Below are 18589 nucleotides of genomic sequence, written 5' to 3'. Positions count from 1 at the left end.
GCCAAACGGTTTCTCTACCGAAAAAATAAATCGATTAAAGAAAAAAAATAAACGTGAGGAGTCGTCTACGTCCTTTCTAAAATATATTGTCGCAAAATATCCTTCGTCGATGTTAAAAAAACTCTCATAACTTGATAATAGTAATAAAGGCGTTCCTTCTAATAATAATCGTACGGATGATAGTCGCGTAACAGTAACGTTTAAACGATAATAATCATCGTACGTCGTACGTCGTATTTTATATAATCGTATTTCCGTGTATCGTTTTGTATTTATATTTCCATCTCTTCTCTTCTTATTAAGAAAAAAAAACAGAAAATATTTCCCTTGTATCTTTGCTTTGTTTTTTTCTTTCTAAGATCGCGTACCAACGCTCTTCTTTTATCGTTAGACGCCCGGCGCTCGACACCCGATACCCGATACTCGGTCTTATCTTAAGAAGCCTATCTTATCGTCCCCGAAACAACTAACGATCCAATTTTATCAAAATTTCCTACAAAAAATATCCATCGATGTAATTCACGCGATAATTATTTCCTTAATTTCTTAATTACATTCGAATAGTTACTTTCGTTACTTTCGTTACTTTCGTCTCTTCGATTCCAGTATCTTTCTTAAAACGATTTCGATCGTTTAAATCTCGATTACGCGCTATTTCGATAATAATCGCGTCGTTATTTCGAAGATACGTCCAATTATTACCGAATATATTTGATTATCGCGTTCTTTCCTTGTTACCATCGTATGTACCTTTTATCTCAAAAGTTACTGTTACGCGAAAGATATTCATATATATACGTATAAATAAATAATTTTCGATGATCGTGCGTTTCAAAATTACGTCTCTTGATTCCTCTTTCTTCGAAAAGGAATGAATTTATCCCTATCTCTGTGTTCTTTCTTTCGATCCTTTTCTTTTCTCCTTTTCGCTTCTACTTCTTTGATCGCGCGCCGACACGCTCGACATCCGATACCTTTACGCGCCATCGAGCTAATTTCTCGCTGCGAAAGAGACCACAGTTTCGTTCCCTGTACCCGGGAGCAAAAGGCGTAAGAAGGACCCCCGATATATAACCATCCCCGTCTAACCTCCGCCGGTACCTCCTCCAAAATTCTAGTCCGGCCCGGGGGACACCCCCCGGACCGGAGAGAGTGGTCTCCTGGGTGAAAAACTCCCTAGACCAAAGAATGTGACTTCCCGAGTCCGTAGCGGGAGAAAGACACCGAGGGTCATTCCCTCGTGGCAAGTTTAGAATTTGTCCGTCGCTCGCGAAAAAACTCGAATCGAGAAAAAGCGAGTCTCGAACCCGAGTCTTTCGCGTGCGGAAGAAGCAGCGTTCCGACTTAGCCACAGCCCCTCTGTCGAGCCCCCTTAATTTTTCGCTATTTAAGGTTATTGAGAGTATTTTTTGCAAGTTTTTTTTTTTTAATTTCGATTTTATTTCATCCTTCCGGATCGTTTTCCGTTTTCGATCGCTAGAAAAAATAATTTTATTAAAAAAAAAAAATTAAACTCCATACTATAAGAATCGAACCGAGAACCATTGATGCGTCGTTTGGCACTGTTCGTCAATCTCGTTACTTTCTTCAAATTTCGAATTCTATTTGTTTTCGATATCTCTTCTAAGAAATTTAACTTCCATCGTATTTTTCTTTTTTTTTTTTTTTTTTAATTCGTCTATGATCCGGTAAAAATTCCTCTATTGAAAAAAAAAAATTCAAAATAATACCGAAAATTAAAACAAAAATCATAAATACGAACGAAAAGATCATAAATACGAGGAAAAAAATATAGCAATTAAATTAAAATTATTTATTATCGTTAATTATTAATTATCGTTATAATTATGAAAGCGAATAATAAGAGAGGGGAAAGAACGATAAATTCGTCAAAAATGTATAAAAGATATCTTATAAAAAAGAAAGCTTTATGAAAAAAAAAAAGCATAACTAAATTTTGACGATTAAATAGATTTTACGATATAATTCGAACGATAATTCAACGAAAATGATTAAAAAATTGAAATAAAAGAAAAATAATAATGAAAAAAAAAGAAATTAAACTATTCGAAATACGAAAAATATTGAAATTAAAAATTTATAAATAATTTTTTAAACGTAAGATAAAAATAAAAAAATAATGATAAATTGATAAATTAATAAAATGAAATAAAAATTAATAATCTTACGAATATTATAGTGAACGTGAATCGCGGTGTCGCGTCGATTGTTATTGTACGAGTATTGATTAAACGTAATCGTTTTTCGAATACGGAACGAGACGGACGTATTCCTTCGATTGTTATTGTACGCGTATCGATTAAACACAGTCGTTTTCCGAATACGGAATGAAATAGACGTATTCCTTTTAACTCTCCGAGTAAAGATTTTATCGCTGTGATATAATGTAATGGAATATTAAAATGTAAATTTTGTTAAATAAATAAGATATTAAAGTGTAAAAATATAATTATAAGTTAATTATAAAAGAAAAAAATGTTACTGCGTTTAATTAAATATTGCGGATTGTAACTATATGGTGATATTTTTGTAGCCCGTGCATAATTGTTTCGTTTATTTATTCCCTCATTCGCTAACGCCATTTTTTCGTTTTTTTATAAAATTTTTTTTTTACGTGATATATATATTTATATATATCATATATATATTTATTATTTCATACGCTATAATCGGTAGACGATATCTCTACGACGATTCACGGTTGATTGCTCGCCCTTACTCCCATTCTTCGCTTCGCGTCCAGTATCGAGTGATTCGAATTAATATCCGATCGCAATTTGCGATTAATTATTTGTTTGTTATGATTTAATTAAATCGATTGTTTAATTTTTATTTATTAAAAGTCGTTGTTAGTAGAATTTTATTTATTCGTGATGAACGATGAGTGAAATAATAGCGAAAATTATTTAACGTTGAAAAAACATTCGAACGAAATATTTAACCAATTTATATTGAAAATCTGTTTGAATAACAATTTTTTGCAAAAAATTAAATATTGTAATTTTGTTTAATATTTTTTTCTTTTATGGAACGTTTTGAAAAGTGTATTAAAAAATTGAACTTTTGTTGATAATGCATGTTTTATTCGTATTTTAGGTATAATCATTTATAATCATTTTTTGATATACGCTATTATTTTTTTACGTATTCGATGAGTCGATTTATTGTATCGAAATAATCGTGCATAATATTCATCTATCTTGTTGAGAATGTTTCGATTATGCTTCGATAATGTTATCATGATACTTCCAGTGAATTCAATTTCAATTTAACGATGCTGAATCTCGTTGATGAGTAGTGAGTGCCGTTGATGTTGCTAAAAGTGAATCTGTTTGCGGACGATAGTGCTCCTTGATCTTGTTTTCACGATAATTGACTTTATTCCGTCTTCGCGTTTATTCGTTTCGTTTGCTTGCCGCGAATTATTGCATCCTTGATTGATGATCGTTTTTTTTTCGAAAACCGATCGAGCGACGCGTCAATTATGATTATGTCCGGATTATGTCCGTTCTTTCGGCGATGTTAAATGTTCCTAAGAAATGGGATAATCCCGGAAGGTCTTGAAATCGTCTTTTACGGGTAACGGTACGGGTACGGATAATGGTCGAGAGGACAATGACAAATTACCTTCGGAACGTCTGATTTATGACACGTCTGCGGCTATTGAGTGTAGAAACGGAGAAATCTTGAGACATCTGGTTCATTGTTAAACATCTTGAGAAAACTTTCCCTCGAAAATAATCACGTGCGCTCGTATTATTGTAAATTAATTCTCGCGTTTTGTGCCCATCAAGATCGAGTGATCGAGCAACTATCTTAATTATCGATCTGTCTTAATTTCTTGAATCGTTAACGAATATCTTTCGATTTAGATCTTTCCGTGTTAATCTTTATTAATTATTAATCTTTATTTCATTATGTTTTCCGTTCGTGGATTCTTGAATTTAACCGGTTCTAAATTGCTCCAATGTTTAACGTATTGATGCACGTACATTTTTTTGTTAATTATTATTCGCAGAATTGGAATTTTGGCTTTATATTCGTGATGTTTAATATTTTTTTTTTTTATCTTTTAGGGATATTTTTACGATTATAAAATATATTTGAATAAAGAAAATTTTACTATATATTATACTATGCGTAAAATTAAATTAAACGATTGCTTCGCTTATATGATATATGTTCGATTATTTATGTCGGTAAATACCGTTTATATATAGGAAAATTCTTTATATTTCGTGAAACGCGATATATAATTATACGCGGAATATAGCTTTCTTATGTGAATTTAATTGCTATTTCCATTTTCCTTCTTTTCTTATAATGCGTATTTTTTCTTTAAATCGCATTCCTCCGTTTCCTTTATCGTGATAAATTTAATTTGATGTGAAGGAAAGAAAAAAAAATTAAAAAGTAAATAAATACAAAAAAATTCAACTTCGAACTCAACTTGTATGATACGTTAAAAAGTAAAAGAAAGAAGGAAAAAGAAATTATAGGAAGAATATAATAGGTTAATTCTAGTATTCTTCGTTATCGTTTGAAAATATGTTTTCTTATTCGATGATTGCATAGTTCCTAATGCTACGAATATTAGAAACGATGTATATTTATTATTAATAAACCGATCGATTTACGGAAAAATGATTTCTTAAAAAAATAAAAAAATAACAGTTTCTCGCGTATGTATCTCGTAGTATCGTGTTATTTCACGATATGTATATATATTTTATATATATATATATATATAGTATATATAGTATTCTTATCATGAAGAATAAAATCAATGCGGATATTTCTATTACTTCAAAATTAAAAGATACATCCTATAAAAAAAAAATAAATGTGCGTTTTGATATTTTTATTTAAATTGTTTCGTTTAAGACATTGAATTAAGGTTAGTAAATAAATATTAGATCAATCTTATTTTTCTTTCTTAGATAGGTTATATTTTGATTAAATTATGTTATGAATCCGGTTTAGATTAAATTTATATTAGATTTTTCTTTCGATTGGATTTTCTTAACGAATTAAATTAATATTTCGTTTAGTAAGTTAGGTTAGATCTACCTAAATAGAGTACGATTTATCTTCGGTTAAGTAAAAATTGAGAATTAAATATCCGATTAGATCTGATTAAGTAACGTTTGGTTTTTTGGTTTTATTCGTATTCGATTATGCTTCGTTAAATCTAAAGATCGAATCGCGAATTGATTTGTATCTTTACTTAGACTCGGATCGTCTTTCGTTCTGTAATTTTGTTAGCCAATTTTTTCTTTCTATTTAATTGAGGTTCCATCGATATTTTAACGTGTTCTACGTAATGAGAACGAAACATTGTGAAACATCCTTTGTAATAACTTTATTCAACGTCTTATATTACAATAACATTTGATACCTTAGATAGATGCTAATGTTATGAAAGGATTTGATTATTTTATTCGTAAAGGTGCGTTACATACATAATCGAATGTTACAATTTTACTAATATTTCGTAACTAGATATTGCTACGTTTAACGTTTCGTGACGTGATAAAATGCCCGTAATTTTATAATAATAAAAAAAAAAAAAAAATATATATATACTCTCGTAAAATTTAGAAAGCGAAAGAGAATATCGATAGCGTCGATATATTATATGACGTATAATATAATATTATGATTCGTTTCGTTCTTTTCTGTACTATTTGATTTGAATTTTTTACGATGAATAATATATGATGATCTTATGGATGTACGAGCGTTTGTGAGATATTAGAATTGGAGTTGTTATACTAATATAAATATAAACGGTGAACGGAACGATGGTGATTCGAATGCAACATCGACGGTATCATTGCTATTATTGCTGAACCGGTGGAGCCATTGGAAGACTCGAAGCGCTTACGCCTGACATGGCTTTACTAGGACCTAATAAAACCTGTTTTTGTTGAGTGCGTTGTGCTTCCTCCATTTGCACTCGTTCTATTTCGAACAATATAGGTGCAAATAAAATGGCTGATGAACTGAAGAATAACCATGCTGCTGAACATGAAAATGCGTATAACCCTACAAAAGAACGATATATTGTTTGTATCTTGATATCGAATGCTTGGAATTAATAAATACATACCTTTCATACAATTGCATAAACAAGTACCAACGTTATATCCCAAATTACGTACTTCTTCCGGAAACATTTCCGTAAGTCCCAATAATCTTTCTGCCAAGCTTTCATCCTAAAAACAAACTCGAATATAAATATATCCTACTTTCTACGGTCAAGTTGAATTTTTTCTTTTGTTCAATTGTAAAATTCGCGAATATCCTATTTAAATTTCTTTTCTTCTGGAATAAATATCGATGAGAAATGTGTAAGTTGAAAACTCGTGATACGATGTGAAAAATACGATTTGTAAGTAAAGAAATATTGGTTAATTTATGGATTAATTGTAATTAAAAGTCTTTAAATTTAACGATTCTTGATAATACGAATTATGGTTATTTATGACGTTAATATGTAATCGTATGTATCGAAATGAAATACCTCTTCGTCATCCTCGTCATCGGGAAAAAGCGATTTCACCTCGGGAGAATGTGCGTCGCTACTACCCATGCCGCTGTCCGCCGATTGATCTACTTCTTCGACTGAAGTCATATAAGAAAACAACTGATGATTGATAAACGAATGAACGAATATATTTTATTTTCACGAATCAAGTTTTAAAATTCACCTTCGTCTACTCTAGACATCGTATGTTGAGATAAATATTATATGTACAGCAATTCACACCGGTGTAAAGTAGATGCGGAACAACTTTGCTATGGTCGTGGAAGTTTCTAAATTATATTTGCGATGTTACGTGTTGGTACGAATGTTTGACAAAAATCCCTATGTGTGCGATATAAATCCCCAAATATATATTTCGAATAAATAAATTTCTAAATATTCGAAAAATATTTACGAATACGTTGTGTTTCGAAGAAACGAGAAAGAAAGTAAGAAAGAAAACGGAGTTAAAATATACGTAGAAAAGAATCGTATCTTTTTCGAACGTTTTAGTAATATTTCTCTCTCTCTCTCTCTCTCTCTCATCCTCTTTCTGCATGCTATTGGTCAAACTGAATCGAATTCGTTAACTGTCGTTGGCATCTTTTGATAGTACTTTGAATAAATCTTTGATATCGTTTTTTAACGTCGCATTTGTATCTTGTGATTCGATTGATGTGCAAACTGATGTTCGTACAAACTATTTAATATTTAATAATAATTTTCTTTGAGATAATTCAAAAATTTGTTTAATATTGAAATTAAATATGACGGACGTCCGTTGTATTTATATACATTGAAGGTTATTCGCGAAGAATTGTTTTTTTTCGTCTATTTGATCTTTAAAATTCGATGTAAGTTTTTAAAAAAACATTCGATGACCGATAAAAGATAAAAATTTATTTTTTTTATTCTTGATAATTCCATAATTATTTCTTTTTCTCGTAATGTTCGATCGCGACGGACGATACAATTTGTCTTTGTTTCTACATATTTTACGTATTAACGTGTTATAGATCTATAAACTGCAAATATAACCGTACGATTTATAAAATCTAATCTATGTGTGATTTATAAAATCGTAAAAAAAACATTTTTTCGAACTTGAACGAAATGGCGAATACAGGAGTGCTGCCGTTTGTACGTGGGGTCGATTTTAGCAGCAATGATTTTAGTGTAAATATGATTTTTTTTCTTTTTCTCTTTTTTAACGACATAATTTTCGATTGTCACAATTTTGTTTTTTATAGGAGGGAAAATTTCCAGAATCTGTACGTTTAATGACTGGCATACAATGGCTAAAATTGGATGAAACCAACTTGACTGAGATTCCGGAAGAAATGGGCAAATTGTTGAAGCTGGTAAAGCTGTCTGCGTATGGACATTTATTTTTTAAGCGTGCGCGAAATTCAGGATGAAGCTATTGTGATTGAGGTTCTTATTAATGGTTCTATGAAACGTGGGTGATGTAAATTAAATTATTTTTTTTTTTGAATAGGAACATCTTTCGTTGGTTAAGAACAAGTTGGAACGGTTGTACGGAGAATTGACGGAACTTTGTTGTCTTCGTACTTTGAACATAAGGCGCAACAATATTAAATCGAGTGGTATTCCGGCAGAATTGTTTCACTTGGAAGAATTGACTACGTTGGATTTAAGTCATAATAATTTGAAAGAAGTACCGGAAGGATTGGAGAGAGCTCGTTCTTTGTTAAATCTGAATTTAAGTTACAATCAGTGAGTGTTGAATATGTAAATTGTAAAAGAAAAACATGCAGATTTGATGATTCTGATTTTATTTCGATTCTTTCAGCATTGACACGATTCCCAATACATTGTTCATTCATCTGACCGATCTGTTATTTTTGGATCTTAGTGATAATAAATTGGAAACGTTGCCACCGCAAACTCGTCGTCTGGCAAATTTACAAACCTTAAATTTGAATCATAATCCGTTGGGACACTTTCAATTAAGGTATACGAAGGAGATATAATTCGCTTCGTTCATTATAGATTGATCTTTGCATTTATAAACGAGATAATGTTCTCTTTTCTTTTTTTTATTTTGTTTAGGCAACTACCATCTTTGATGAATTTAATAGCTCTACAAATGCGTGATACGCAGAGGACCTTGAACAATATTCCATCAAGTTTGGAAACCTTGACGAATTTACAAGAACTTGATTTATCGCAGAACGATTTACCCCGAGTACCGGACGCGCTTTATTCTCTGGTGAATTTACGTCGTTTAAATTTAAGCGATAATCAAATAACTGAATTATCAACGGCGATCGGTATGTTATCGTTATGATTATTACGTATCTTTAATATTATGCCTGATGTTCGATTTTGAGCTTTGATTTTAGAGCTTTGGACGAAATTGGAAACGTTCAATATATGTCGTAACAAATTGACAGCGATACCTGCTTCTCTTTGCAAAATTGTTACCCTTAGAAGGTTATATTTGAACGACAATCAATTAGATTTTGAAGGTATTCCTTCGGGTATTGGTAAATTATCGTCGTTGCAAGTATTTTCAGCGGCTAATAATCGTTTAGAAATGATACCTGAAGGTTTGTGCAGGTACATTTTTTGTTTTGTTCTTTTAATCGTGATTTTGTTATAATTTAATTCGAACGTATTAATGTTAAAAAAGCGTAACGTATAATAATTTTTCTTTAGTACCATGGATATATTTAAAAGTATGAGGAGTATATGCATTTCTTTTTCCTCAGATGTGGATCGTTGAAAAAATTAATATTATCCTCTAATCGATTGATCACCGTACCGGATGCTATTCATCTTCTTACCGATTTGGAACAACTTGATTTAAGGGATAATCCGAATTTGGTAATGCCACCGAAACCGATGGAAGTTCAGAAAGGTTCCGGCATCGAATTTTACAATATTGATTTTTCTCTGCAACATCAATTGCGACTTGCTGGCGCCAATGTACCTACACCGATTCAAACTTCTGGTATATTTGTTCTTCCATGATACGGGCAATCGTGAAAAATTAATCGATGCTCGATATATAGATTATACTTGCGATTACATTGTACATGCGATTATATTTTAATATTTTTTGCGTATTATTTTTATTTTTCATAATTGAATATTTTATTTTAGGCAGTAAGGATCCGATAGCGCGCAAAATGAGACTTAGAAGAAGACGAGATCAAGAAGAAGCTGATCAAGATCAAGCTAAGATATTGAAGGTATTTTGTTATTTCAACATTTTTTTTTATATTATAAAGAGAATCGGAAAAGTAGAATGACTTGTCGATATGATGAGTTTTCCGTCTGTCTTTCCTTCTTTTTTAGGGTATGAAAGATATTGCGAAAGATAAAAACAAAGATAAAGAATACGAAGACTCCAAAGCGGAATCATTGAAGTAAGCATAAAATATTATGAAGAATTTGTTTGTCAAGAATTTGTTATTTAATTAGTTTATTATTTTATAATTATTTTATAATTAATCTCTCTCTCTCTCTCTCTCTCTCTCTCTCTCTCTCACTCACTCTCTCTCTCACTCACTCACCACACCACCACTCACTCACTCACCACTCACTCACTCACTCACTCACCACTCACCACTCACTCACCACTCACTCACTCACTCACTCACCACCACCACTCACTCACTCACCACCACTCACTCACCACTCACTCACTCACTCACTCACTCACCACTCACCACTCACTCACCACTCACTCACTCACTCACTCACTCACTCACTCACTCACTCACTCACTCACTCACTCACTCACTCACTCACTCACTCACTCACTCACTCACTCACTCACTCACTCACTCACTCACTCGCTCACTCGCTCACTCACTCACTCACTCACTCACTCACTCACTCACTCACTCACTCGCTCACTCTTACTCTCACTCTCACTGCCGTTTTTCCTTATTTTTAAAGGCCTAAACGATGGGACGAAACTTTGGAGAAACCACCGTTGGATTATTCTGAATTTTTTGACGAAGATGCTGGTCAAATTCCTGGTTTGTCTGTATGGGAGATAGAAAATTTTTTACCCAATGAAATAGAAGAAGTGGCGCATGGAAAATTTTATGAAGGCGATTGCTATATCGTTTTAAAGACTGAAGTCGATGAAGCTGGATCTTTGATTTGGGCAATTTATTTTTGGATAGGAGAAAAAGCTACGGTACGTTTATTGTGCGATTAGATTTTTATAACGATTAATCAATCGGATATGGTAATGTCGCGAACGAGTCGATGTACTTTACAGTTGGACAAAAGGGCTTGTGCTGCGATTCACGCTGTAAACTTGCGTAATTATTTGGGTGCGCAATGCCGTACTATTAGAGAAGAACAAGGCGAAGAATCGGATGAATTTCTAATGTTATTCGAATCTGGTATTACGTATATCGAAGGAGGTCGTACCTCGTCTGGATTTTATACGGTCGAAGATACGGTTTGTATTATTGGATATTCTTCTGGTATTTAATTTCCTATTTTTACGTATTATTATTCGACGTGCTTGCTTTCAAATTGATTGACGCATGGCAGCCATCGATAACACGATTGTACAGAGTACACGCTGCCGATGCTTCGATCCACTTAGAACCCGTTCCTGTCTGTTTCGATTCCTTGGATCCGGGCTTCGTATTCGTCTTAGATACTGGCAATAAGATTTTCATATGGTACGGCAAGAAAGCGAAAAGTACGCTGAAATCGAAAGCGAGATTGATGGCTGAAAAGATTAATAAAAACGAAAGGAAGAATAAAGCTGAGATCATAACGGAAATCATGAATACAGAATCGGACGATTTTCTATCGTGTTTGAACTTTAAAGATGCTTCGCATCTGTCGCCTACCATCGTTGTAAGTTAACATTTGGTTGAAACGATTAAAAATTTGTGCGTTTAGAAATCTAAATAATTAACCGTATATTAAAATATATCCTTTTAATGTCTTTCGTCGTAGGAACATGTAGATGTGAATTTTGTACCGCTCGCGCCACGTCTGTATCAAGTGCAACTTGGTATGGGTTATTTGGAATTGCCTCAAGTCGAAGTACCTCATGGGAAATTAAGAAACACGCTTTTAAACAATCGGAATGTTTATATATTAGATTGTCATGTAGATGTTTACGTTTGGTACGTATTGTTTAAAAGTTTAATGCAATTACAAAATCGAAATTATATGATATAAGCACGCGCGCTTATTCGATTCAATTGTAGGTTCGGTAAAAAATCTACGAGATTGGTACGAGCAGCAGCCGTTAAACTGTCTCAAGAATTATTTAACATGATAGAACGACCGGAATATGCGATGGTAACCAGATTGCAAGAAGGAACTGAATCACAGGTATACGAATTTTGTGAATTTCAAAAGATGCGAAGAAAAATTGTTTTGATCCGATTGTTTCGATTGAGGAAAGGGAGGAAAAGAGAATATGTACAACGGTATCATTGTCTTTTTTAAATTTAGATTTTTAAATCGAAGTTCGCTGGATGGGATGAAGTTATAGCGGTTGATTTTACTAGAACTGCCGAATCGGTTGCCAAAACTGGTGCGGATCTTACGAAATGGGCGAAACAACAGGAAACGAAAGTACGTATCGAATGAAATAAAAATAGATAAATTTGTGTGATCGCAAATTTGTTCCTTTTTTTCTGTTTTATTGATCGATGCAAATCGATAAATTAGTTTTGTATATTTCATAGGCAGATTTAGCCGCGCTCTTTATGCCTAGGCAACCACCTATGACATTTACCGAAGCTCAACAGCTAATGTTGGAATGGAATGATGATTTAGAGGGGATGGAAGCGTTAGTTTTGGAAGGAAAAAAATTTGTACGCTTACCGGAAGAAGAATTAGGACATTTTTATAGCGGTGATTGTTACGTTTTTTTATGTCGTTATTGGATGGTACGTAATAATTTGTTTCTTTCGTTCTTTTGTATCTAATCGTCTAATTTTGACTGTTACATTGTAATAAACATATTTTTATTTCATGAAATATTTTCGTATTTAATAATCTTAGCCATTAGATACAACGGAAAATGAGGATGGCGATGAACAATTCGAAGAGGATTATCAATGTACTGTGTATTTTTGGCAGGGCAGAGATGCAGGAAATATGGGATGGCTAACGTTCACCTTTAGGTGCGCGAGAAAAATTGTCATTGTCGTGTTCGATTGTTCGAGTTACGTGTTATTAATTGTGCGCGAATAATCGTAATCGTGATATATTGTTGAATAGTATAGTAGGATAGTAGCGTAAATAATGTGATATTGGTACGATTTTATTGATAATGATAGAAATTTGTTCTTAGTTTACAGAAAAAATTTAAATCTTTATTCGGTGAAAATTTGGAAGTAGTTAGAACTCATCAACAGCAAGAAAATTTGAAGTTTTTGGCATATTTTAAAAGAAAATTCATTATTCATCATGGTAAGCGTAAACAACCTAAAGCTTGTGGTAATAACAAGGTCGAATTTTATCATCTAAGAAGTAATGGAAGTGCGTTGTGTACCAGACTGATACAAATACCAGCTGATTCGACGCTATTGAATCCTTCTTTTTGGTACGATTGTTCGCATATTTTAATAATAATCTTCTTTTTTATTTATTTATTTATTTTATTTATATTTTTATTCTATCTACATATGTTCTTCCACAGTTACATCTTAAATGTACCATTTAACAATGATGACGAGACAGGAATAGTATACGCTTGGATTGGTTCCAAAGCTGATAGCGAAGAAGCACGTTTGATTCAAGAAATCGCCGAAGAAATGTTTAATAACGTACGTTTGTTGTTATATACGTTATATTTGTCGTATTTGTATTCTGTCAAGATTTTATAAAATTTTATATAATTTATTTTTTTTTGAATGGTCAACAGCCATGGATAAGTTTACAAGTTTTGAATGAAGGTGAAGAACCGGATAATTTTTTTTGGGTAGCACTTGGTGGAAAGAAACCGTACGATAATGATGCGGAATACATGAATTATACCAGACTCTTTAGATGTTCGAACGAAAAAGGATATTTTACTATTAGCGAAAAATGCACCGACTTTTGTCAAGTATATATTTTTATAAACTATAAATTTATTTTATTTTCGCTTGTATCGCCGTATTATTATATATTTTTAAATTAATGTGCATATTTATATTTCGTTAATACTAATTCCAGGATGACTTGGCGGATGATGATATTATGATTCTTGATAATGGTGAACAAGTATTTTTATGGTTGGGCAGTCGATGTTCGGAAGTAGAAATTAAATTAGCATACAAATCTGCTCAGGTAAAGAATGAACGATAAAAATATTAAATAATTTGTAAAAATTATCGAACAAAATAGTACGATATAAGTGAGAGTAAAAGTAAGAAATGAGCGTATTCAATTTTTAGGTATACATCCAACACTTACGAGTAAAACAACCGGATAAACCACGTAAATTATATCTAACTGCTAAAGGAAAGGAATCTCGAAGATTCACCAAGTGCTTTCATGGTTGGAGTTCGCATAAAAGACCGCTTCAATGAAATAATTTTTTGATAGAATAGAGTGTCTTAATTTTTATCGTTTTGATAAGATTTCTCGATTAAGGCAAATTTTAAACGAAGCAATTGTCCATATAAATTTATTATGTAAATAATTTTCTAATTGTAATTTTTCAAACGGTTAAACATCTAGAGTTTTGTTTAAAAGGTATTGTTAATATACAGATATTCTCTTCGTGTTTGTTTATTTCCTTCGATCGAGTTTATTTCGAAATCAGTTAAAATATTATTTACAAGATATTTATTTGTATGTTTGTATATAGATATCTATATGCAATTTAATAGAATATATTTATAAATGTACATTTATGTGCAAAATTCATTCGCTTTTTAAAAATTATGTCAAATAAATTAAAATACGCAATTTGATTTCCATATTTTTCTTCTAACTATAAGTAAAATTCCAAAAAGAATTAAAAACTCTTATACATGTGATATTCGTATACTTGTAAAAAAATTCTTAAGTTATATTACTTATAAATTATATATCTTTTTTTTATAATATACAGTAATAAAAATAAAATCTCGTTTAATCTGCGACATCGCGAATTCGTTTATTCGCGTTAAATGATTTCCATTTTTATCGTTTCCTTGTACAATTTAATATCGATTCAAGGGATTCGGCTTCGAACGTTCTCTACAAATTATATATTTAAACTCTTAATTAAATTAATTTCCCGCGTCATGTTCTATGTTTATACATCTAGGTAATTATCCCCTATTCGATTTTATTAAGTTTTCGTCTATCGTGATTTTTGCCGAAGGTACGAACAATTTAAGCGAAAATTTCCAAAAATCCAGCGAACGGCGAGATCCTGCTTTGTTAATATTATAAATTCATTTCATTAAAACAAAAAATGATATCTATTCTTGGAAATAAAAAAAATTAACTATGCTTGCGAATGAAGCTTGAAGAATGATGTACGATAAGACATTTTACTATCGATAAAAAGTTTAAAAGTTAACATTTGATATATATAAAAAGCGTAAGTCGAATAATTTAATAAGACTAATTTAAATTTTTTGCCTTAAATAGAACACGTATATCGACAATAAATTAATCATCGTCGTCATCGTCATCCGAAGGTACGAACAATTCTTTCTCTTCGAGAAAATTAGCTACCATTTTACTTAATGTAGTTCCTATAACTAATCCTGTCGAAACACAGCAAATAACAAAGAAAAAGCCAAAACGTGTTCTTTTTGGTTCCGGTAGGATGGCACCTGAAGCTGTTGTAGTTCTTGATCGAAGATGTAATTTTATTTCTCCGTTAATTTTTCTTAAATTACGGATAGTTTGAAATGCAACGGTTGAACGTTGCAATGCCATTTTTTTGATATAATAAACACTGGAAATAGCGATAGAAGTATATAATCGTATAAAATGATATGTTGATCTAATTGAGATAATTTAGCGATAATAAAAAAAAATAATATACACGCGATTGTTGTAGATATGATAGAAAATGGAGTACACATTTACACGATATCCGTGTATATATTACGGACAATGGAAAATCTCTGAGTGTATGTATTAATGTATTAAATCACAATGTCGATATGCGATACATACTAACCTTTTTGATGAAAAATATATATATATATTTATATTATACCATAATTTATCTAACGTATATTACAATTTAATATTGACAGTGCTCACGCGAAAATACAATCGGATCAGTATGGTAAACGAATCAAAAAAAAAAAACTCGAAAAACTATGACGAATGGTCAAACGTTAGATGGTTCGATTATATATATCATAATGTGCGTTTATAACGCGCATGCGGAAAACAGAATTTGATACTATATTTATTGAAATGATACATAGTGATAAATGTGAATTGCCCTAGACTCACATTTTCTTTTCTTTTTCATTTACGTTCGTTATGTATCTCTTATATTATAAATATATTTGTTAAATTTGTCAACGTCACGTGATAAATAAATTTTACGCATAGTTGAATCATACTGATGAAATATCATTATATTAGGATCGATTTATATTGTTGCATAAAATAAATATTTATCGATATCGAGGTCAATTTTTTGCTTGGTCTTTCGAAAATGAGATATATTTATGCATTTTAAAATGCATTTTAAAAGCTATTTATTTATTTTTTTATTGTTTTGCGGTAATTAATAGATTGAGTACGTAAATTAGAATATAGGAAAATAACTTTCTATTTTATATCTCATGATTGAAAATTGATTTCCCTATATTTTGATCACATGGTTTTATTTATATCCGGTAACTAGATCGTAACGTAAAACGAATCTAACTGTTTACTTCTGTGACTTTTATATATTTTAGTTTATCGTTTATTTATCGAAGTAATTGTCAATACAAACTTTTATAGTTTAATCTTAATTGTTTCATTGATCGTTACCTATTGTAAACAAAATTTAAGATTTTATATAAAATGTTATACGTGATTGGATTAGGCCTTGGCGATGCAACAGATGTAACTGTAAAAGGTCTTGAAATTATTCGAATGAGCGATCGTGTCTACTTAGAATCATACACGTCAATTTTGTCTATCGATTTGAAGGATTTGGTAGGTAGATTATAATGAAAATATCTATGATGTAATAATTAATAGTAAATAATAATAGTACACGAATTCGCTATGCGTTGTACTTGCTCGCTCGATATTAGGAGATGAACGATAGCATATTTCAACGAATTAGGAACGATTTTATGGATGTTCGATACTTGAGGCGGATAGAGAATTAGTGGAAAATAATGCTGACGAAATATTGCCAAAGGACGAGAAGGAAAATGTTGCTTTTCTAGTTGTGGGTGATCCATTTGGTGCTACCACACATTCAGATCTAATTTTAAGAGCTCGAGCAAAAAATATAAAGGTAAAGAAGAAAAGCGTCTTTAAAAGAAAAATTACAATATTTAACCGATATATTGAAAGATACCGATATTAAAAGATAATGTCCGTTATCCATAGGTAAAGGTTATTCACAATTGTTCCATATTAACTGCAATCGGATGTGCCGGTTTACAATTGTATCGTTTCGGAGAAACTGTTTCTATTCCTTATTGGAGCATGGATTGGCAACCGAATAGTTTTTACGATAAAATAATCTCCAATAGAAAAAGAGATCTTCACACGTTATGTTTATTGGATATTAAAATAAAAGAACCTACTATAGAGAGTATTAGCAAAAAGAAAAGAGAATATATGCCAACGCGATTTATGAGCGTGTCAGAAGCTGTTACTCAACTGTTAAAAATTATGGATGAAAAAATGGAAGAAAATAAAGAGGAAATGGGTAAATGTTAATCTTGGATAATTTTAAAAAAAAAATTATATTAAATTATATATATTATAAAAAATATTGTCGATTTTACGGTTTTATTAAATAAATTAATATTGTCAATTTTCAGTTTTATTAAATAAATCCAGCCTTGCGATTGGTTTAGCTCGTATAGGTTGGGACAATCAACGTATCGTTGCTTGTTCCCTTGAAAGAATGGCTTCTACCGATTTGGGCCCTCCTCTTCATTCTTTGATTATTCCTGCTACGAACTTGCATCCTCTCGAATCAGAATTTATGTCTCTATATATGTACGAATAAGAGTTTTCAAATATTGCATTAAAACGAATAAAAACATTTCCTCGTCAAAATGTTGAAGAGTTAATTATTTATTACTCTGTATAAAATTAATATTGGAATATGAATTGCTACGATAATAAAAAAAATAAAAAAAATTTCATTTACGTGATATTTTAACGTGATATTTTCATTACATATCTAAATATAGATTGAACGTTATATTTTTGCAAAATAAATAATAAATGAATCATTGAATTTGAATGTATGATAACAGTGAAGATAAAAATGATATTTGGATAATCAATCATGATACGTAAGTATTACAATATGTAATACTATTTTTAATATTTGTATTGAAAATGATCTATATTATAAAAATTATATATTTATTATTTTTTGAATTACAAAAATTTAAAGTAACGTAGAAAAATTATTTTTTATTCTCGAAACTATTATAAAAAGAACATCGAATAAGATTATGTATAATTTTCAAAGTAAAATAATAAACGAATAAAATAAAAATACGCAATGCTATTGGTAGCGTTGAATTATCGATTTCACAGTATATGTGTGTGTGTGTGTGTGTGTGTGTGTATGTGTATACTGTAATAAGTGCTTATACTATAGGGAAAGAAGCTTGTTCGTTTTATGCCAAAAATTAATTCATGATTTTTAGAAAAAAAAATTTGAAAAAATAAATTGTGCGATTTATCGGCATTTTGAAATTGATATATGTAGTAAAATATGTGGTTGACATATATCGAAAAATAAAATTAAGAAACTTATAGTTTCTATACGCTATCGATCGATTCGATGTATATATTTATGTATATACATGTAATCCCTAGTTTACAATATGCAACTTGTGCCTATTCACTTTCGGTAAGTGGAATCGTGATACTTTCGGTGCG

The 18589-nt window shown here is 31.1% G+C and overlaps 3 protein-coding genes and 1 non-coding gene across 10 annotated transcripts; 2 read left to right on the top strand and 2 right to left on the bottom strand.

The window, feature by feature from the left end:
- Nucleotides 1-5368: 5368 nt before the first annotated feature.
- On the bottom strand, nucleotides 5369-6888 carry LOC107998224 (mitochondrial import receptor subunit TOM22 homolog). Of its 2 annotated transcripts, XM_017057399.3 has the most exons (4): nucleotides 6735-6887; nucleotides 6548-6648; nucleotides 6134-6239; nucleotides 5369-6069 (listed from the first exon to the last, which is right to left on the bottom strand). In XM_017057399.3, the coding sequence occupies exons 1-4, from the start codon at nucleotides 6751-6753 to the stop codon at nucleotides 5864-5866; spliced, it is 432 nt and encodes a 143-aa protein (XP_016912888.1). In that variant the 5' UTR covers nucleotides 6754-6887; the 3' UTR covers nucleotides 5369-5863. The 2 variants fall into 2 exon arrangements, with proteins under 2 accessions (XP_016912888.1, XP_061931549.1); XM_062075565.1 differs by having other exon boundaries at nucleotides 5369-6239; nucleotides 6735-6888.
- Nucleotides 6889-7114: 226 nt separating this feature from the next.
- On the top strand, nucleotides 7115-14472 carry LOC107998458 (protein flightless-1). Of its 4 annotated transcripts, none has more exons than XM_017057758.3 (23): nucleotides 7115-7239; nucleotides 7567-7726; nucleotides 7801-7911; nucleotides 8049-8287; nucleotides 8364-8525; nucleotides 8624-8844; nucleotides 8917-9133; nucleotides 9286-9527; nucleotides 9680-9768; nucleotides 9875-9945; nucleotides 10481-10727; nucleotides 10812-10997; nucleotides 11093-11407; nucleotides 11510-11682; nucleotides 11767-11893; nucleotides 12017-12139; nucleotides 12253-12456; nucleotides 12572-12693; nucleotides 12864-13115; nucleotides 13212-13338; nucleotides 13437-13619; nucleotides 13730-13843; nucleotides 13951-14472. In XM_017057758.3, exons 2-23 carry the CDS (start codon nucleotides 7664-7666, stop codon nucleotides 14083-14085), a joined length of 3723 nt encoding a protein of 1240 aa, XP_016913247.2. In that variant the 5' UTR covers nucleotides 7115-7239; nucleotides 7567-7663; the 3' UTR covers nucleotides 14086-14472. The 4 variants fall into 4 exon arrangements, with proteins under 4 accessions (XP_016913247.2, XP_016913236.2, XP_028522693.2 ...); XM_017057747.3 differs by having other exon boundaries at nucleotides 7125-7404; XM_028666892.2 differs by lacking the exon at nucleotides 7115-7239 and having other exon boundaries at nucleotides 7688-7726; nucleotides 7801-7975.
- Nucleotides 13211-15824, bottom strand: LOC107998500 (uncharacterized). Its single transcript, XR_009829876.1, has 2 exons — nucleotides 15681-15824; nucleotides 13211-15452 (listed from the first exon to the last, which is right to left on the bottom strand). It is a non-coding gene; the product is annotated as an uncharacterized LOC107998500 (transcript).
- Nucleotides 15051-17749, top strand: LOC107998482 (diphthine methyl ester synthase). Of its 3 annotated transcripts, none has more exons than XM_062075563.1 (6): nucleotides 15051-15189; nucleotides 15558-15630; nucleotides 16551-16663; nucleotides 16797-16973; nucleotides 17069-17393; nucleotides 17509-17749. In XM_062075563.1, exons 2-6 carry the CDS (start codon nucleotides 15570-15572, stop codon nucleotides 17697-17699), a joined length of 867 nt encoding a protein of 288 aa, XP_061931547.1. In that variant the 5' UTR covers nucleotides 15051-15189; nucleotides 15558-15569; the 3' UTR covers nucleotides 17700-17749. The 3 variants fall into 3 exon arrangements, with proteins under 3 accessions (XP_061931547.1, XP_028522697.1, XP_016913278.1); XM_028666896.2 differs by lacking the exon at nucleotides 15051-15189 and adding an exon at nucleotides 15330-15470; XM_017057789.3 differs by lacking the exons at nucleotides 15051-15189; nucleotides 15558-15630 and having other exon boundaries at nucleotides 16138-16663.
- The last annotated feature ends 840 nt before the right edge of the window (nucleotides 17750-18589 follow it).

Source organism: Apis cerana, linkage group LG5, assembly GCF_029169275.1.
Source record: "Apis cerana isolate GH-2021 linkage group LG5, AcerK_1.0, whole genome shotgun sequence".
Lineage (NCBI taxonomy): Eukaryota > Metazoa > Arthropoda > Insecta > Hymenoptera > Apidae > Apis > Apis cerana.
This window is presented reverse-complemented; position numbering and strand designations above follow the sequence as displayed.